The 22,541-nt window shown below is 36.7% G+C and overlaps 1 protein-coding gene across 2 annotated transcripts; it reads left to right on the top strand.

Moving 5' to 3' along the window:
* The first annotated feature begins 1,435 nt into the window (after window positions 1-1,435).
* LOC311291749 (GTPase IMAP family member 8-like) lies at window positions 1,436-16,966 on the top strand. 2 transcript variants are annotated; one of them, XM_084410973.1, is made up of 6 exons: window positions 1,436-1,577; window positions 1,989-2,030; window positions 2,323-3,057; window positions 4,863-4,904; window positions 5,018-5,692; window positions 13,774-16,966. In XM_084410973.1, exons 1-6 carry the CDS (start codon window positions 1,574-1,576, stop codon window positions 15,720-15,722), a joined length of 3,447 nt encoding a protein of 1,148 aa, XP_084267099.1. In that variant the 5' UTR covers window positions 1,436-1,573; the 3' UTR covers window positions 15,723-16,966. The 2 variants fall into 2 exon arrangements, with proteins under 2 accessions (XP_084267099.1, XP_084267100.1); XM_084410974.1 differs by having other exon boundaries at window positions 1,519-1,765.
* Window positions 16,967-22,541: the final 5,575 nt, after the last annotated feature.

The raw sequence follows: 22,541 nt of genomic DNA on the forward strand, positions 1-22,541 counted from the left end.
CATTCAGCTGGCATAAAACAACACTTTAATTAAAAAAAAAAAAAAAAAAAAAAAAAAACTATCCAGTGATGAAATGTTTTCTGTGTTGACAGAAATCTTGGATGTCCATGTCCTAACTGCTGGGATAATCACACAACGCGCATGACACGTCCAATACGCGAACTAATGACTCCATTGAACCGATTTATTTTAATGAATAGTTAAAACAACTGATCTTTCCAACAGTGAACTCAGTAGACGTCTGAATCGGTGTATAACTAATCAGTAACACTTTACAATAGGTTCTATTTATTACATAAATAACATAAAAAGTACAGTTTGCTTACTCAAGCTTAAGCTTTAAAATAAATAAAACCATTTGTTTTTTAAAAAGCGTATTACTACATTTTTCCACACAGTGCTATCAAGAAGAATCGTTAAAGAATCGGATCAATAATCAGAATCGTTAGTGGCATTATATTGATAAAATCTGTGTTATTATTAGTAGTAGGCTAGTTAAGGTGATTGCGTGCTGTATTTCAGTGTTTTACTTCTTTGTGTATATTGTAATAAAGACCCTGTTATTCTCAGTCCTTCATATAGCCTGTGAGTTTTTTCAGGGGTGCCCTTTTTTCAGGTCAGAGCAACTGCCCCTCAAAATTCCTGTGCACGTCCCTGGTCTTCAGGCAAGATTAATTCTTAGATTAATTGGGTCTTCACGCTGTTAAATCTCAATAAGAACTGCTGTAGACGTGTGTCTAAAGTATTTCTGGTTAGTAATAAGTGAAGCTGGTAATGCTGTTTGTGGAGATGTTTAATCCTCCTCTGCTGAGATCGTCAGATATCTGTTAGTGTTTAACGTTCTGTTGGGATGTAAAGTGTTTCTGTATTGTCTGTTTTGTGGGTCACCATTGTGCTGAAGAGTAGGGCCTGTGCTTCAGTCCAGCAAAAGACCACTGATGATGTGCTGCTTGTTACTATATTTAAAAGGCAGTAACGGTATTGTAATGATGTCTGTTAACTTCTTTGTAAAATGTATGTTTTTTAATTTTTTTTTACATTTTCAGACAAGTTTCAGACATGCATAAATTATTTGTAGTTTAGTAAATGCAAAGAAATCCACAGTCCGTCATTGTCCCAGCACTCTTTTGTGAGTTTTGTGACACTTTGAGTAAATTATTGAGATAGGACACAGCGGCCAGGTCATGCCTCCTCATGAAGCGGACTTCCGATTCAATGTAAATGTAAAAAGAGAAGTGTGAATATGTCCAGTTACAACATTGGTGAAGCTGCAGTTTCTGTTTCACTAGCAAAGATCTGTAATTTATTTGTGTCTTTTGCTTTTTTCAAACTAATCCATGTTAATAGGCTATTTTCTACAACAGTTTCTTGACTGTCTGTTGTTAGCATTAAGAAAAAGACTGATAATGGCTATCTGACCTGAAAATCTCCTCAGAGTAAAGCAGTCTAGCCACGGACCGCCCACAGTCAAAGGTGTGGCTGTGTGAGACTCAAGTGAATGTAAATGAAAGTAGGAGCAGTTTGCTGAGGAATCAGATTTCAGCACAACGCTTGAGGTGAAATAACATCCAGAATGGGTAGGCAACAAATTAAATTACAATAAATAGAAGATAGGTTGAAATGTGTATATACTGTGGCAATGGAGTAAATAAAGATAAACAGTGAATATGTCAGTTTTTTTTTTTTTTCAAAGTGGATGCATTTCATACATTTTTTTATGAAATATGAAGAGGATTTGCCACTTTGTCACTGATAGTATTTTTAGGTGTGTATTTAATTTTCTTCTTAAAAAATATGTACATGCACTCTTTGTCATTTTGTTAGTTTTTAAATGGTTTTCTTGATAACTTTTTTTTCAAAATGTGAGTTTTAATCGAATCCCAATGGTCTGTCATTGATCGGCTCTGTCACTAATTCAATCTGTCATGAAAGTTTCAATTACATTATATTCTTTACATCTGATACTATATGGATGATTTTATTTTCAGAGGGGCAAAGGCGGGACAGTCTAAATTCTGACACTCCTAACAGTAAGTCATTAAATTATAGATTATATAGTTACCATGTAAATTCAGTGACAGTCAGTTGTTTTTTGAGGTTTCTATATGTAATAGGACATCTGGTTGTGAATAATTTACATAGGAATCACAACCAAACATTTTTTTTTTTTTCATTTAATATTCAGTAATGTAAATCTGAAGCCAAAATACTCACAAATGTTTACATTTTCAGTTACTATGGTACTGTAGCTATTTCTACACTTTTCAGGTGATGATTTTTCAAGTTTCTTTTTTCTTTACAGTATTTTGTTTTGTTTTCCAGTGTGTAATCTGAGGATTGTTCTTCTGGGGAAGAATGTATCAGAAAACTGCAAAGTTAGAAACTTGATCCTGGGAATAGATATGCGTGAGAATGAAGAGCTGGCAGCTTTAGAGCAGAACAATGTAATCCCAGTCAGTGGAACGGTGAAGGACAGACACATCACTGTCATTAACACTCTTCATCTGCTGAATCCAGACATGTCACATCATCAGATCACACAGACGGTGAGAGAGTGTGTGTATCAGTCTGATCCAGGACCTCACGCCTTCATACTCGTACTGCAGCATGAAGACTTCACTGAGGAGGATGTGAGAAGAGTGAAATATGTGCTGAAACAATTCAGTGAAGAAGCGATTAAACGTACCATCGTGCTCACGACTGATAAAGAAACACACACATTAATTAGTTCTGTAATCAGCCATACTGCACAACTGATTGGAGGCAGCACTATGGTGCAACCGCACACTATTAATCAGTTGATTAAGGACTGTGGAGGTCGACATCTGCAGCTGGATGAAACAAACACAGAATTGCACTCAGATATATTTACATGGGTTGATCAGATGCGCAAAGGAAACCAGGAAGACTATCTCACATGTGACATATTTCATGATTTTAAAGGAATGTCTGTGGATGAAGAGCCAATCGAGGACAAAAGCACGAGTTCTCACCACAATGATTATGGAAAACCCAGAGAGAGACAAAAAAGGAGAAGTGATGAAGAAAGTCCCTTTTGTAAGTTTTCAGACTTGCTATTTTAAGATTGTGATTCATTAACTATAGTTTCAACAAAATACATTTGAGAAAGTCAAACAACTTGTCAAACAGGTTTTAAAATTTGATTTGACTCTTAGAGATACTAGACCTGATTATATGTTTAAATTGTGCCTATGCGACTTCAAACTTTATTATTTAACTAATTCTCAATAAGAACTGCTGTAGACGTGTGACAAAAAAAGTATTTCTGGTTAGTATTAACTGAAGCTGGTAATGCTGTTTGTGGAGTTGTTTAACCCTCCTCTGCCGAGATCCTCACAGATCTTTTAGATCTAACTTTTTGTTAGTGTTTAATGTTCTTTTGGGATTTAAAGTGTTTCTATATTGTCCCATTGCAGTGATGTCTGTCAACTTTTTTAAATTTATGTTTTTTGTATTTATTCAGTTTCCAAATATATGGAAATATATTTTCGTTCTGTAAGGGAATACATGTGTAATTTGTCTGAGCAGTACTTGTTGAACATTTAACATAAACTTAAACTTTAGTAACAAATAATTTTTAAAGCCAAAGTGACATCTTTAACATATATTAAACTCAAACTCATAGAATTCAAAGCAACCATGTGACAAGGGACAAAGATACAAGTATAAAGCAGAGATGGGAAGTAACGAAGTACAAATACTTCGTTACTGTAGCCTACTCAAGTAGATTTTTCAGATATTTTTACTTTACTATTTATTTTTGTGCCTAATTTTCACTTTTACTCCTTACATTTTTAACAGGATTATCGGTACTTTCTACTCCTTACATTTTACAAAATTTTCTCAAATAAGTTTCAAATAATTTCAGTGGACTTACCATTATTATTTTTTTTCGCGTCATCAATACCGAACTCAATCTAATTGGATGAGAATATACGTTGAACTTGACGCACCACTACAAGACGACTCGACATCTTCGGCGGCATTCATTCTCGGCAAATAATTGCGGCTTGATGGCGGTAACGTTAGCACATAGTAGTATGGACGGCGACATTATTGAAAATGAAGAAAACGGAGATCCCAGAGATTCGGCAGACAAGCAGCAAGACATGTTTAATAATTCATATTTTATCCTTTTATTTTCTTTCCAGAAGCCATATTTGAGCACACACACATACGTTTAGATTAATTTAAATGTTAAGGGGAAGATTAAAAAAGAGAAACTGGATCTGTGAATTCTCACAGAATCACAATTGAATTCATATCTTGCTACTCAGTCAGAATCTTATTAACCTGAGTCCAAGTCTCTGTCACAATAATCATATATGTGATGTTTTAGGCCTGTTGGCAGACATCCATTTAAAATGTAGGCAATGCCATATAAAGAACCTTTTTTCCATATCCACTTACATTTCTCAGCTTGCACTCTAGTAACATTTGTGTGGTCCTGGTAGCTTTGCATAAAAAAATGGTTGTCATTCGCAGGGCTACTTTTACTTGTAAATTTCCAAGCCAGTACTTTGTTACTTTTACTTGAGTAAAGAAATTAAACCATGTACTTCTACTTTTACCAGAGTGTTTTTTAACACAAGTATCGGTACTTCTACAGTACTTCTACGGGAAGTGAGTACTTTTTCCATCTCTGGTATTAAGAGAGGAACAGGGAACTGTTCTTAACACTTTGGACACTTTGAAAGAGGAACAGAAAACTAAATTAGAAGAAAACGGAACAAGGACCCCAGCCTTCCCAACTTTATACTTGTGATTTAGGAATAGCAGTATGTATTAAACATATTATTTGTACATTGTTTTTTATTTATACTTTTTTTTTTCTTTTAAAGATGATACAAGAAAGCATAGCCCAAAATGGAATCGTCCCAATAGTAAGTAATTAATTAAGTCTCAGCAAGAAATAATGTTGTTTTAAACTGATTGGAGTTAAAAAAAAGTTGTCTGTGAAAGTGTGACTATTTATATGTTTTTTTTTTTTCTTTAGTGTCAGCTAATTTCTCTGGAAAACAGAAGCTGAACCTGGTGCTGTGTGGAAGCAATGGATCACTTAAGGTCGCTGTGTCAAAACTTTTAAGAGGGAAAAAGATAAAACCTTCATGTCGAATAGCAAGCAGTGAAGAGTGTGTGAAGAAAGAAGAGAAGATTCATGGACGTCTGATCAGTCTGGTGGAGCTTCCAGCTGTCAATCGGCTCTCAGAGGAGGACTTGAAGAGTGCAACTCTTAACTGTGTGTCTCTCTGTGATCCTGGAGTTCATGTTTTCCTCCTCATTGTTCCTGTTGGTCCACTGACTGATGAAGACAAAGCAGAAATAGAAAAGATTAAAAGAATATTTGACTCTTATGAGTATTTCATTCTGCTCTTCACCTCAGATCTCGTTTTTGGAGCAGCAGTGATAGACTTTATAAATGACAGCCCAGATTCTCAGAGGTTAATCAGTCTCTGTGGAGGTCAGTTCAGAGTGATGGGGTTAAAGGAGCTTGAAAAGTCAAGACAAATCCCAGAACTACTGTATTATATAGAGAACATGAAGACTGAACCATATTCACTTCAGATGTATGTGAAAGCTCAAGAGAACAGAGTCAGACGTGAACTGCAAGAAAAACTGAGTGAAATGGAAAGTACGATTAATGACTTGCAGCAGAAGATTCAGTCAGAAGGTAAGTGGATTTTTGTATTGTGCATTTGCATGATCATTTTCTTTATATAATGAGAAAGAGCATTAAAGAAATAGCCAATAATCAACCTCTTGGGTTGTCAAAGGGTCTTGCTGGCTCATTCAGATGATCAGACTTGGCTATGCAATTCAGTTTGCCCCTGCATCCTGCATCTGCATCAAGTTATTTATTTTTTTGAGAATTAACAGAGGTGTAGTAGTTTTAAAATGTTTGGTCACCATAATTGTGATCAGTGTTTGCTTTAGTTGGACAGTTTGACTCTTGGCTTTGATGTGAGTTTGTGATCTTTGCAGCAGTGTTTACCAAAACATGATTTGTTGCAAAGAAAGCCAGAAACAAAAATAATCAAGTGAAACAATTTTCAGCATAATTAGAAGTAAAATAGTTTACTAATTTACCACCTCAACATAACTGGATATTGCTTTTTTGCAACAGATCAATGTTCAGAATTGTGATTTGTAAATACATAGCACGAATGATTGTTTTTAGACACACAGACATCAAGAATCAGCAGACTAATCTATGCTGCAATGCTGCAATGCATGCTGTTTTTATACTATGGTGGCTCCCAACATGCATTGCGGCATTGAAGCATGTCACGATTGTTGAGATTCATATTATGCTGACTCTTGTCTGGATGTGTATCTAAAAATATTTTTCCATTAATGTATTTAAAAAAAATTCAGAATGTCTGATCTGTGGCAAGAAAGTATTGTTACTTTATAATGAGAAATTACCTTTTGGTCAGTGGTAAAATTAGTGAATTATGATGCTGAAAAATATTTCAACTGACTGGCTTTCTTTGCAATAAATTATGTGTTTCAGGACACACTGTTGCAAAGATCACACACTCTCATAAAAGCCAAGAGTCAAACTGTCCAACTAAAGGAAACACTGATCACAATAATGGCAACCTAACATTTTCAATAAAACATCAACATCTAAACCTTTGTTTATTGTCAAAAAGACCTTCTGCTGAGATTTATTGTCTTCTTTTATTTGCAGTAGATTTCGGGTTGTGTGGCTTTAAGTCAGTTATAGTTGTTGTGTTTCATTTTCTGAGAGTGCAAACATGATGTTGAACCAACATCACATTGTAACATTGATTCAATGCCATTACCATTGATTTTTGGATGAAATATTTTTAAAAATTCAGTTTTTAATGTGATGTAAAGTGATGTTGAGTCAAAAATGTACACATTAACATTGATTTAACATTGTTTTGATGGTTGCTATCTATCTGAGCCCTAATCAAACACACCTGAACTAATCAATGTCTTCTAAGGGTTATTCCATAAAACAAGATTAGAATACAAGCCAGGCTTATTTTGGTTAGTCAGACTTATTGTGGGTTGATTCTGTTTCATAAAGCAAACTTAAAATAATTCGAACTCAGTTACTCTGGCAACTTATGCTGGGAAACTAGCCTGATCCAGGGCTGGCTAACTGTCAGGCTAAGCCTCAGTTGTTACACAGATCCTCTAACACTGACCAATAAGAACACAATGACTGTCACTCTCTCATTATTTAACTTTATTAACCATTATCAGTCCAAAAAAAAAAATATACAGTAAAAGAAAATCAACTTAAATAAGGCTACAATGATAAATGAGACAATATAGATCTACAAATGTGTTAAATTGTATATGAAATGTTTAACGTTGTGAAAAAAAACTATATATATATGGGTCAATGACGTATAAGGATTTTCGACAGGTCAATTTTAAAATACAAAAAAAAATTATATCTGTTGCAATTGTTCAAATATTAAGGATGTTGTGTACACCTAAATTCATTAAAAAAAATCAATTTAAGTGATTTTAGTGTTTTTTCATCTAGATGAATTGTCCGTAGCCTTAAAAAATGTCATGTGGTGCGACTGTGATTTATCTTAAAATTAATTCATTTCCTTAACATGCTTAAACATTTTTTTTTTTACAAATTCTTAGTAATTAAAGTGTTTAGAAACCAAGTTTTGCATTTCTTTTGAGTTTTTGTAAATAATGATCTCGTTTTTTGGTCTATAATTTCTGAGTTGCCTTCTTAAATCTAGTTAACAGACTTACTTTTCCTGTAAATCACATAAAACTGATATAAATGTTTTAAAAATATAATTTACTAAAGCATACTGTATCAGTGATTCATATTTCAGCCACAGAAATAAGATATTTTATTTTACATTTAATACAGTGATTGCTTTTATTGGTCGCACCACATGATAAGTGGTCGCTCCAAATGACACGGAGACCTTATATAGTTAAAAATCTATTTAAAGAGATCAATGAACAATACATTTTATACAAAAAAAATTGTTTTAAACCAGATTTCATACAAATTTCACAGAACTTTCCTGAACATAAACTTTTTTTGTAAATAAAAATCACATCAAAAACACAAGTGCACCATTTCTTTTAACTTGACTTAGAATTTCTTTCTAACAAATAATAATGTTATAGATATAAATTATTTCATAAAATTATTGTATACAGGTAACATTTGGGGTCAATAGTTTGATTAGTAATTAATAAAGTAATTAATACTTTTATTAATCAAGCACACATTCAGTTGATAAAAAGTGACAGTAAAGATATTTAGGCTATAATGTTACGAAAGATTCTATTTCAAATAAATGCTGTTCTTTTGAACGTTCTATTCATCAAATAATCCTGACATATAAAATGTATCACAGTTTCCACAAAAATATGATAATAATCAGAAGTGTTTCTTGAGCAGCAAATCATTAGTGACCCTGGATCACAAAAACAGTCACAAGTGGCACAGGATATTGTGGCAATAGCCAACAATACATTGTATGGGTCAAAATTATCGATTTTTCTTTTATTCAAAAAATCATTGGGATATTAAATAAAGATCAAGTTTCATATTTTGTAAATGTCCTACCATAAATATATAAAATATTTATTTTTGATGAGTGAATATAGCAATATCGCAAACATAAATGGACAACTTTAAAGGTGATTTTCTCAATGTTTCGATTTTTTTGCACCCTCAGATTCCAGATTTTCAGTTGTATCGGCCAAATATTGTTCTGTCTTAACAAACCATACATCAATGGAAAGCTTATTTTTTCAGCTTTCATATGATGTATAAATCTCAATTTTAAAAAATTGACCCATGTGACATATTAGAATGATTTCTGAAGGATCATGTGACACTGAAGACTGGATTAAAGATGCTGAAGATTAAATTTAGCTTTGATCACAGGAATAAATTACAGTTTACTATATATTCACATAGAAAACAGATATTTTATACTGTAATAATATTTCACTCTTCTCCTATCCGCTATTGCTGCAGGGTCAGAATTTTTTCGCTTGGCAGTGGCATCTGGTAAAATAGATTCAAATAGTTTTAAACAAATAAATAGGCAATAATAAATCCAGGTGACTGGAACAAAATTCTGAGCAGGACTCTTACTTTCTGAACCTGGACTTTACACCTCTGAAGAGAACAGAAAAAAGAAAAACAGAAACACTAGAACTACAACTGACTTCAGCCACAGCCTGAGATGAAATCAACTGAAGAGAAAAGAAGACATTAAATCTGTGAAGATCTCAGCAGAGGAGGATTAAACAACTCCACAAACAGCATTACCAGCTTCACTTATTACTAACCAGACTGACTTTATTTCTGTCAGAAGTCTACAGAAGTTTTTATTGAGAATTAACAGAGGTTTAACTCTTAATGTGTTTCATTTGAAGTCACCATAACAGTGATTAGTGTTTCCATTAGTTGGGCTCTTAACTCTAATTATATTTTTTGTCTTTTTTGGCTGCTGTGACAGTGTGTTTGTCAAACACATTTGCAGCAGCAAAGAAAGCTACATTTAATCAGTGCAGGTGATATTGGTTACCTGTTGATGGCTTTGTAATCATAATGCTATTGCCTGAGTCACTGATGTAATTTGTATAATAAAATTGTTTTGTTCAGTTAATATCATGAACTCTGTGTTACTGCAGCATGAGATCAAGCTGTATTATACCTATCAGTTAAAATAATTTAACAAACATGAGAACAAAAATTTTTCTATCAGGTGACACACACACTTATCAACAATCAGCGTATGTGTCTCAACAATGGTGACAATCAAAAATATTCAGATAAACTGATCAACTCTGAACATTACAAAAAAGCTACTAAATGTCACTACAAAAACAACAGCAAAAAATAAAAGCAAATATTTAGAATTAAACAAAATAATAGGACAATTCAGCTGCATAATTTATTCATGTTGCAATGCATGCTGGGAGTTTTGTACTATGCTGGTACCCAGGATGCATTGCAGCAGGGTACTTTTGATTGTCACCATTGTTGAGATTAATACGCTGATTATTGATGTTTGTCATAGTAGATTAACATTTAGTGCTCAAGTTTATACAATTCTTCTAACTGATTCTTATAGTACTGCTGTATCTAATGCTTAAATAATACAGGGTTTGTGTTTTGAAAAAAATATGAATGTGTAAATAATATAATAATATTTCTGGATCTCATGCTGCACAGGGTTTGTAATGTGAAAATATTAATGGAACACAATTGTTAGATTTGAAAAGCGTCAGTGGAGCAAGATACTTCATGATGATTATGAAACCATCATCAGGTAACCATCATCACCTGATCTCATTTCACTTTAGGTTTTTTTGCTGCTGCAAATGTGTTTAACAAACACACTGTCACAACTGCCAGAAAAGACAAAAGATATAATCAGAGTTAAGAGCCCAACTAATGGAAACACTAATCACTGTTATGGTGACTTCAAATGAAATACATTAGAGTTAAACCTCTGTTAATTCTCAATAAAAACTTCTGTAGACGTCTGACAGAAATAAAGTCAGTCTGGTTAGTAATAAGTGAAGCTGGTAATGCTGTTTGTGGAGTTGTTTAATCCTCCTCTGCTGAGATCTTCACATATTTAATGTCTTCTTTTCTCTTCAGTTGATTTCATCTGAGGCTGTGTCTGAAGTCAGTTGTAGTTCTTGTGTTTCTGCTCGTCTCTCTTTCTGTTCTCTTCTTTCCTTCAGTGATTCTGCTTGTTAACAGGATTATTAAGGATGAGATGACTCCATATTTAATATGCACATACTTTGTGGCTCAGATAAGGTCCAGTTCTGGTTTATTTCTTTGCTCTTGGCTGACATGTGGCATTGCTATGCAGAGGTGTAAAGTCCAGGTTCAGAAAGTAAAAGTCCTCCTCATTTTGTTCCAATCACCTGGATTTGCTAATTCAGACAGGAGAGAGAACTAATTAGTGAAATCAGCTGACTGAGTTCATGGGTGGAATAAACTATGGCAGGACTTCTACTTTCTGACCCCTGGACTATACAACTCTGAATGAATCATCATGTAGCCTGATTCACTGATCTCATAAATAGTCTTAAATTTGATTATTTGAGGACTGTTTAATAAATTTCACATTATTGATTATATTAACTCTGTGATTAAAATAATATATGATAAATCATACATTGAATGTTTATGGCATTTTGATGGTCCACTTTAGACATTCTACTAACAATAAGTACTTTTGTAACTACATGTCAGCTAATGGCGCTTTTCCACTGCATGGTACGGCACGGTTCGGCTCGGTACGGAACGGTTCGGCTCGCTTCGCTTTTAATGTTATGTTATTTTTTTCCATCTGCCTATGTTGATTATGAAAAGTGAACAGCACGAGACGAGTAGAGAGACATGGAGCGAGTCAGACATAATTTTGACCACTTCATTAAGTTTTGTTCACTTTGTTTTCTTTAAAGTGAATTTCGTTTTGTATAAATTGTATCTTAATTTTAATAATTTTTTCATCAAACAATTGCCTGGATTGAATAAGATGCAAAATAGACAATTTAACCATTGAGGCGCCCGAGCGGTCACTTGCATTGTACGTTAACTGGAGCGCATCTCATCCTCAAATACACAAAGCTTGAAATGTCTTTAAACGAAATAATTCAAAACAAAAAGAAATAGGCTACTCTCTTATGTAATCCATTATGTGCATTTCTCTCTATAGGCCCGTTTACTATGAATATGGCGATCGTCAACTTAATCTTTGCCATGCACAGACACTGACAGAAAACACTATTTTATAAATAAAAATCAGTGCACGTGTTTTAATAAAATTAAAACTTTAATTGTGATCATTAAAATAATTTAATATTAAATATTTTGTGGCCAAGTTTTGCTCATTTATTAATAGTATATATATATATATATATAGGCTATATATAGGCCTAATTTTATTAAATTGAACAAGCGCAAAATTCAGCATTCAATCAAATATTCAAAAAGACTTAATAATAATAATGTTATTTCAACATAATATCTCGTTATTTCGACATAATGTGCGTGCAACAAGCAAGATGTGCGTTTGTAAATCCGGGGACGCGTGCACTGATTTTTATTTATAAAATAGTGTTTTCTGTCAGTGTCTGGCAAAGATGAAGTTGACGATCGCCGTAGTAAACGCGCCTATAGAGAGAAATAACATTATTATTATTAAGTCTTTTTGAATATTTGATTGAATGCTGAATTTTGCGCTTGTTCAATTTAATAAAATTAAAACTTTAATTGTGATCATTAAAATAATTGAATATTAAATATTTTGTGGCCAAGTTTTTCTCATTTATTAATTATATATATATATATATATATATATATATATATATACATATACACACACATATGTGTGTGTGTGCCCTCAGCACATGCGTTAAAAATTATCCGGCGCCGCCCCTGACTGCAAGAAACAGTTTACAAGAAACTTTTTAACTGCAAGACACTACAGCGTTGGCTGTTGTCTACTGGCTATTTAAATCTAGCGGGTTTGTCTCGTGCATGGTCTCGTGTCGCAAATACAATGACACTGGTAGTGACGATTCTGTCTGACCAATCAGTGATCTTCAGTGTTTTCACGTCACATTTTAGTACCGGTACGGTACGCTTGGAACCTCAACAGAGGTGGTACCATTTAAAGCGAGCCGAAGCGAGCCGTACCGTACCGTACCGTACCATGCAGTGGAAATGCGCCATAAGCGTGCCGTACCGAACCGAGCCGTACCGTACCATGCAGTGGAAAAGCGCCAAAGCGTGCCGTACCGAACCGAGCCGTACCGTACCATGCAGTGGAAAAGCGCCATAACTGTCATTAGAGTATTAGTAGAGTATAAGAAGACTGTCTGCTAATCTACCAACACTTTATTTTGATGGTCCCCCAACAGACATTCTATTGACTATAAATAACTTTGCAACTACAGTATATGTCAACTTATTACCTGAACCCTAACCCTAACAGTCTACTACAGTCTACTATAGTATATTCTAATGACAGTTAGTTGACTTGTAGCTGCAAAGTTACTTATAGTTAGTATGTGTTTTTTTTTTGTGTTTTTTTTTTTACTACTGGCATTATTTTGGTGTTTATCAGTATATCACAAAGGTTTAAAGCAGATTTTAGTACTTTAGTAAAATGTAATGATAATGTTTATCAGTTAATGAATTATAAGGATTGTCCCATAATAACTAAAAGGTTACTTTATTTTTTATGGTAAAGTATGGGAACCATAGCTAATGTTTTTTGTTTACCACAAAATGAAGTCCTGCTGATTATTTTTTATTTTTTTTGCCATAAATTTAAGTCCCAAGTAAGGTTGCTACTGTATTTATTTTTACGGTAAAATACTGGCAACCAAGGTGACGTATTGGATAATTTTATGTTCTAGGAATGTTACAAATCAACATTTTTAATGGTGAGTTGATAGTAAAAAAATACATTGAAAGAATGTTTCAGGAATATCACATTCTTTAATGGATTTTGGCTTTTGAACGGCCAGAACAAGTCCCAAGTTAACAATTTTATTTTTTTATTTTTTCCAGTTTTGGTGATGGAAACGTTAAAATGTCCAGTTTTCTTGATGTTAGTGTAACCTTTTTTTTTTTTCTTTTTTTTTTCTTAGTCTGTGCTTGTGTTCAGTTTTTTTTTATTGCCTGACACCAAACCTAAATCTGCCTGATAGTAATAAATTAATTCTACCAAAATAATTTTTCAGGTGCTGAAAGTAAAGCAGATGATCAGGAGTGTCTGAGGATTGTGCTGATCGGGAAGACAGGAAGTGGAAAGAGTGCAACAGGAAACACTATTCTGGGAAGAAATGAGTTCCACAGCCAAATAAGACCAGATTCAGTGACGACTGTTTGTGAAAAGGGAGTTGGTGAAGTTGATGGTCGATCAGTAGCTGTTGTTGATACTCCAGGACTCTTTGACACGACGCTGCAAACTGATCAAGTGGTGGAAGAAATTGTGAAATGTATTTCACTGTCGTCACCTGGACCTCATGTGTTTGTCATTGTGTTGAGTTTGGGGAGATTCACCAAGGAGGCAATGGACACTATGGATCTAATAAAGAAGATCTTTGGTCATAAAGCTGCTCAGTTCAGCATCGTTCTGTTCACTAGAGGAGACGAACTTGAGAATGAGTCCATCGAAGATTATGTGTGCAAATATAACTGTGCTGAACTGAAGAAACTGATCAGAGATTGTGGAAACAGATTCCTGGTTTTCAACAACAAAGAAAAACGAGACAAAACTCAAGTGATTCAACTGTTAAACATGATAGAAGAAGTGAAAAATACTAATGATGGTCGATACTTCACTAACTGCATGTTTGAGGAGGCAGAGATGTCCATTAAAAAGAGAATGGAGGAAATAATGAAAGAGAGAGAAAGAGAGATTCAGGCTCAGAATGAAAAATTAAAAGCTAAATATGAGATGGAAAAGGAAAATATGTTGAAGAGACTTAAGGAAGAGAAACAAAGAGCAGACGAAGAGAGAATGAAAATGGAGAATCAATTCAGAAAAAAAGAGGAAAAACTCAGAAAGGAGTTTGAAGTAAAAGAGAAAACGGAACAGAAGAAACGAGAGACTGAAAATCAGAAACGATCAGAAGAGGAAGAACAGCAAAAAACTGAATATCATCGAAAAATAGAAAAAATGAAGAGAGAGATTAAATATCAGAGATCACAGTATGAAAAACAGAAAAAAGTAAGAGAAGAAGAAGATAGAAAGAGAGAAGAGAAATACAGACAAGATCAAGAAAAGATGAAAAATGAACAAGAATGTATTATAGCAGAGTTACGAAAGAAACAAAAAGAGGAAATAAAGAAGAGACAATCTGAGGAGCAAATGAGGATTGAACAAGAAGAGGAAGAGAGACAGAGATGGAAAAGAAAATTAAAAGAGGCTGAAAATGACAGAAAAGAGATTCAAGAGGAAATTAAACGACAGCAGAGAGAATGGGAGGATGAAAAGAAACGACAGATGAGAGAACGAGAGGAAAATGAAAGAAAGAGAAAGGAGAAACATGATGAACAACTGAGAGAAAAACAAGAAGAACTGGAGAAAATGAGAAAGAGATTTGAAAGAGAGAGAGAAGAAGAAAGACAGAAGATAGAGGACGAGAGACAGAAACAGAGAAGAGAAAGAGAAGACAAAGAGAGAGAATATGAAGAAAAGAAAACTGAAATGGAAAGACATTATGAAAGGCTGGAGCGAGAGAGAAAAGAGGAGTGGGAGAGAATAAAACGAGAGGATGATGAAAGACGAGAAGAAGAGAGAAAGAGATGGAAGAAAATGGTTGAAGATCTGAAACAAGAGCAAGATGAAGAGAAAAGGAGAAGAGAAAAAGAGAATAAGGAGAGAAAAGAAAAAGAAGAGAAAGAGAGAAATGAAATGAAAAAGGTATATGAAGAGAAAATAAAAGTCATAAAGAAGAAACATGAAGATGAAGCCAGAAAAAAAGCAGAAGAACTGAATGATTTCAGAGAGAGAAATGAGCAGCACGTTCAGGAGCTCAAACTGATGCTGGAAGAACGTCAGAAACAACATGAACTACTGGAAAAACTCTATCAACATCTGCAGGTCCAGAAAGGAGAAGAGATAAAAGAACTACTAAAAGAAGTTGAAAAACAGAAGAATAAAACCAGCTGTGCCATTCTGTGATTTTCAAAGCCTAAAGATGAGTGTCAACTAACAATATTAAGGTTTTTTTTTAGTTGCTTATTACCTGAAGCTTTTATCCTATCATTGGATTAATTGGATAGTATTTAACTGAAATTATATAGCTGAAAAATAAAATTTATCTCTTTTCTACAGCTTGATGTTTGCAGCTTGATGTCTGTACACTGTTACATAATGGCATTTTCATATTGCATGTACACATATATAAATATCAGTATTTTAGAAAAGCATGTGTAACCGGTCCTTCTCGACCCACTCCGAGTGGGATTTGTACCGGGGTCTCCGGTGTAGGAGGCAGCGCGCTAACAAGAATGCTAAAGACCTGACCTTTAATGCTAGTTTGACGTAGGCCAGTAAAAGCTGTGCGTGTAAACCCATCCGGGTCACGGCACCAACTGAAACCAGTATTACTCGACCCGCTCCAAGCGGGATTCGAACCAGGGTCTTAGACATGGGAGGGGAGCCATTACCGCAGACATTACCATTGGTCGCTAGCGCATTTCTTGAGGCCAGGGGAGTGAGGTTTACATGCACCGATCTTACTGGCCTACATTCGTTACACATGTAAATCTGTTCTGAAAAATGAAAATGCAATGCGCTCTCACTGAGAGCCAGTGGGAGAGAAATGAGTCTGCACCACCTGTTATCATGTGGACTGGGGATCTGGAGCAGTTTTTCCTGGTGGACAGCTGGACAATGTGGCCCTGTCTATGTAAATTAATTAAGAATGAGTTAATTAAACTTGTCGGCAGAGACAAATGGTTGTTGTTAGTGCTCGTCAATGTAAAAATTTTTGAGACAGCCAAACTTATCAAAGATGGCGTGTTGATTGTTCACAGAAGTTGAGCAGGAATTTCAGCATGGCACTTTTTAACGCTCAAAGAATGTGAGGTAAGATATTGCAATACAGCAATATTTGACAACCTTTTCATTCTAGACTGACAGTATTTTCCAGGATAATTTTTTGCTCGCCTTTTGCGAAAGTTCTAATATAATGAATGAACTTTGTGTAATGTGTGTTGTGCTTTCGGATCTAGTCCTGATAACTAATTAAGGGGACTGTTTGGGGAATGAGGAACACCGGGTATGGAAGTAAAATAATGCCAAATGTTTTTGAAAAAAAAAAAAGCTTGTTGAATTGGACATTGCATTAACTGTGCTTGCATTTTTATACATTGTATTTTTAGGGCTTGCATTTTTATGGGCTGAAATTCAACATGGTTGTATATTTAAGCTGTGAATAATTTAATTCACATTTTCATTATTAAAAATGATCCATACCTTTCAGATTTCACTTCCAAAATATTAATTCTGTTTAAAAATACATTCTATAATATTCAACAGGCAAATTTCAGTCCATTTTATTTAGCTTCCACCAATACAGTGGTTTAAATTCAGTTGAAAATACAACATTTCACATCCGAGAACTGCAGGAATATCAATAGATTATTGATTCATAATCTACATCTGCTGTTAGTTGATCTCACCAGCAGGGCTGTTGATGAAGACTAGAGCAACGGGTAGAGTCATTCATTCAGATTTACAGAAATGGAGCAAGCGGTAAGTATTATGTGATGTTTATCAGGGCCAGTAGTAGCTATTAGGGGTGGCACGGTTCACAAAACCCACGGTTCGGTTCGTATCACGGTTTTAGGGTCACGGTTTTCGGTTCTGTACGGTTCATGTTGTTGTTTTTTCTTTTAATCTTTAACACTCCAAAAATTTACTTCAGCATATGATATATAGCTGAATTATCTAATTATTTATTTATTTATTTCATAAATGGGGTGTGTTTGCAAAACGCAGCTTCTCATTTCCCATTCTGAAGTAATATGAGTGAGCAGTCACCCTGAGGAAACTTTCAGTGGCCCTGGAGGTCCATCATCTGTAGAGCTACGTGGGCTGTGTTGGACCGTTATTTGTCAATTTATCCTCGTGTCTCGTCATCATAGGCGGGACATGTCCCCACCATTTTTTGCCAGGGTTGATATTATCTTGCAGCACGGCCCGGGTGTACCAATACAAATAAATAAAACATTTCCAGTTAACTAGCAAAGTATTTGTTTCATTCGTTTGTTAAATAAGAAGCAATTTAGCGCTGAAATGTGTTTTTTTAATCAAGTGATCAAAGTGCTCGTTGCAGTTGCGATCAGTGGTGCTGATACAGTGTTCTCGTGGCTCGCGCACACACCGCAGCGGCCGCACATTCATCACTCGGACGCGCGCTTCAAGCCATTGAGGAGACTCAAGGCTACTCGTTCCGATTAAATAATAAAACAAAATTCATACAAATCGGTCCCTGCTTGATATACAACCGCTGATAAACATAATCGGTTTTGATAAAGAAAAAAATATATACGAGCGCAGATTAGAACTCAGAACCTTTGATACGCTTGGCAAGTTCTGCCACTGGACCATTAGGCTACGTGGAACAGTCGATCTATGTAGCCTATTTATTCACATGAAAAAAACAACATATGGAGTAGATAGATCTCATTAAATGTCTAGGTAAACTCAGTGTACTATATAAATCGATTGCTGGACATTGTAATGTAATTCTACATATGTCTGATTTATGATTTAGCATTGTATTAGCACGGGCACGAGGCTACATTGCGCATGCGTCGAACCGTGCAAACCGCGCGACGCACACGCGCACCGAACCGAGACAAGCGAACCGAACGGTTCGGATGTTTTTTCATGTACCGTGCCACCCCTAGTAGCTATATATGGAAAAGTTGATAAAGACACAAAAGCTGTGTTTATATTAAATTCTTCATGGTTACTTTTGTTCAAATAAGCAGCTTTCTCCACCATAAATTATATTAATGTTATTACCTGATGCCGGACGTACAGACCAAATGTTAAATCTGAGGTAGACATACCCTTTTCATCAGCGCATGGCTCGCCAGAGCGCCATTCATTTACAGTGTTCAATGACCTTCTTTTGTCAGTGCCTCAACCTTTAAAGTTTAATGAGTGTGTAAATGACACGAAGTTATCTGCATTTGAAACAGATGGGCGCTCATAGAATGAGTTCATATGGAGACCGGAACAGGACAGCATTCAATAGGAAGTTAGAATTTTTAATGGTGGTGCCATCATTTACTCATGAAAAATGTCTATATAAGAATAATCCTTGTAATCATTTATAAGTCATCTGGGAGTCACAGCGCCTCCTGTCGGAGAGAAACAGTGTCACATGATTCAAAAGTGAAAGTTAAAGTACAGGTGTGACATTTTGCTCAAGCTCATTTCTGATGGGAATACATTTTACCTTGAGTGTGTTGGATGTGTCTCAGTAGCTCGTCCACCACAAAGTCGACAAGACCGAAAATAAAGTCTTATTGCACATTTAATACACCCATTTTCCCCATAACTCTGCATTTAAATTAGTAGCACAAACAAGAAAAAAAAAAATAGGTTAAAGAATAATAAAGATTAAGTAAACTGATGTTGCTTAGAGGAAGCAGATGCAATACTTTTTTTTTTTTTTTAACACTGAGTGTGGTCAAATGAACCTTAAGCCATTTAAGCCATCCTTAAATTCAAGATGGCGCCGCGGATGGCTGCCTCGGTGTGGAGCTCTCCAGTCATTGTGTTGTTTTTGTTCGTTTGTTCTGCGTTTAGTCATTCTTTTCCTATCAGTTTCACCAAAGACGAACTTCTGGACATTAGGAAACACACACCAGACAAGTTTTTTACAGATTTTGATTACTCAGACGTTTTACTGGACATTCTCGTTGGAGGCGCAGCGGTGTTGTTAAAACGCGCGGTCAGACGCAAACGCGGGAAGCGCGCCGGCGCGCTGGTTAAACTCCGCGAGCGCGGCCTCCGCACTGCACTACCCAGTATTCATCTTGCGAATCTCCGATCTCTTCCTAACAAAATGGACGAACTTCTTCTCCTCACCCGCACTAATAAGGACTTTTTAAACTCCGCTGCTCTGTGCTTCACTGAAACCTGGCTGAGTGAAGCCATACCGGACAACGCACTACATCTGCCGGGCTTCCAGCTGTTCCGAGCGGATCGCATCGCGGAACTAACGGGGAAAACGAGAGGTGGTGGATTGTGTTTCTACATTAACGAAAGTTGGTGTTCAGATGTAACAACACTGAAGAAGATGTGCTCTCCTAATTTAGAGGTGCATTTCATAAACTGTAAACCTTTCTACTCGCCGCGGGAGTTTTCCTCATTCATTCTCGCGAATGTTTACATTCCTCCAGACGCGTGTGTGAGCGCGGCGCTACAACAGCTGGCTGAACATATAGCTGAAATGGAACAAAGGTACCCAGACTCTCTTTTAATCATTCTTGGGGATTTTAACAAAGCAAATCTCTCCCGTGAACTGCCAAAATACAGACAGCATGTTACATGTCCTACCAGAGACAGTAATATATTGGACCACTGTTACACCACGATAAAGAATGCGTATCACTCCGTCCCACGGGCAGCTTTGGGGCTCTCTGATCACTGTTTGGTTCATCTTATACCGACCTACAGGCAGAAACTGAAATCAGCTAAACCTGTATTAAGGACTGTAAAAAGATGGACCAACGAAGCAGAGCAGGATCTACAGGCCTGCTTCGATTGCACTGATTGGACTGTTTTTGAAGCTGCAGCCACCGATCTGGATGAGCTCACAGATACTGTAACATCATATATCAGTTTCTGTGAGGATACATGCATTCCTACCAGGACATTCTTATCATTCACTAATGATAAACCATGGTTTACTGGGAAACTCAAACAGCTTCGTCATGCCAAAGAGGATGCTTACAGAAGTGGGGATAAAATCTTGTATAACCAGGCCAGAAACAAACTGACAAAGGAGATCAGAGTTGCTAAAAGAAGCTACTCTGAAAAGCTGAAAAACCAGTTTTCAGCCAACGACCCGGCATCAGTCTGGAGAGGCCTGAGGAACATCACCAACTACAAATCACCATCCCCCCCATCTGTGGAGAATCAACAACTGGCTGACACTCTCAATGCATTCTATTGCAGGTTTGAGAAGCCCAGACTCACACCTCACACCCGCCCTGATGTGCACTTCACACATCCACCATCACCTCCTGCAACCCCTCTCCTCCCCCCTTCTGCCATCCAACCTGAGCTTAAGGTCTGTGTGGAGGACGTGAGCAGAGTCTTCAAAAAACAGAAGACTAGGAAAGCTTCAGGCCCAGACGGCATCTCATCTGCTTGTCTAAAAGCCTGTGCTGACCAACTGGCCCCAGTCTTCACGCAGATCTTCAACAGATCATTGGAGCAGTGTGAAGTTCCCTGCTGCTTCAAACGCTCCACTATCATTCCGGTTCCCAAAAAAACTAAAATCACTGGACTTAATGACTACAGACCTGTCGCTCTCACGTCTGTGGTCATGAAGTCGTTTGAAAGACTGGTGTTGGCCTATCTGAAGGACATCACCGGACCCCTGATGGATCCCCTTCAGTTTGCTTACAGAGCAAACAGGTCTGTGGATGATGCAGTCAACATGGGACTGCACTATATCCTGCAACATCTTGACAGACCTGGGACTTATGCACGGATCTTATTCGTGGACTTCAGTTCGGCCTTCAATACCATCATGCCTGATCTTCTCACAGCCAAACTGACTCAGCTCTCCATGCCATCCACAATCTGTCAGTGGATCTCCAGCTTCCTGACGGACCGGCAGCAGCTAGTGAGACTGGGGAAACTCACATCCAGGACCCTCACCATCAGCACTGGCGCCCCCCAAGGGTGCGTTCTCTCCCCACTGCTCTTCTCCCTGTACACTAATGACTGCACTTCTAAAGACCCCTCTGTCAAGCTCCTGAAATTTGCAGACGACACCACTGTCATCGGTCTCATCCAAAATGGTGACGAGTCTGCTTACAGACTGGGGGTTGAACAGCTGGCTGTCTGGTGCAGTTATAACAACCTTGAGCTGAACACGCTCAAAACAGTGGAGATGATCGTGGACTTCAGGAGAAACACCCCAGCACTCCCCCCTCTCACCATCATGAACAGCACTGTGGAAGCAGTGGAGTCATTCAGGTTCCTGGGCTCTACCATCTCCCAGGACCTGAAGTGGGCAAATCACATTGACTCCATTGTGAAAAAGGCCCAGCAGAGACTGTACTTCCTTCGCCAGCTGAAGAAGTTCAATCTGCCACAGGAGCTGCTGATCCAGTTCTACTCAGCCGTCATTGAGTCTGTCTTAAGCACTTCCATCACTGTCTGGTTTGGTTCAGCTACCAAATCGGACATCAGGAGACTACAACGGACAGTCCGGACTGCAGAGAGGATTATTGGTGCCCCCCTGCCAACCCTCCAGGACCTGTACTCTTCCAGAGTGAGGAAGAGAGCAGGTAAAATCATCACAGACTCCACTCACCCTGGACACCCCCTGTTTGAACTGTTACCGTCAGGACGGCGACACAGATCACTGGCCACAAGAACTTCCAGGCACAGGAACAGTTTCTTTCCACAGGCCATTTCCCTTCTGAACACTTAACATGCCCCCCAAAGCATATGCCTGTAAGTGCAATACTCCCACTGTCTAGTGCAATAAACTCAGGTGATATTTATATCTATATTATTCATACTACTCAAAATACTGTAAATATGTTTATAATCTGTAACATGCGCTAGACTCCCACTGTCTAGTGTAATATTCTCTAATTCAGGTGATATTTATATTATTCATACTACTCAAAATACTGTAAATATGTTCATAATCTGTAAATGTTTATTCAGACTAAACCCAACTGTGACCCTACTTTTTTACTTTTATACTATTTTTATTTATTTTTTATATAT

Source organism: Rutilus rutilus (genome assembly GCF_951802725.1).
Source record: "Rutilus rutilus genome assembly, chromosome: 1".
Classification (NCBI taxonomy): Eukaryota; Metazoa; Chordata; class Actinopteri; order Cypriniformes; family Leuciscidae; genus Rutilus; species Rutilus rutilus.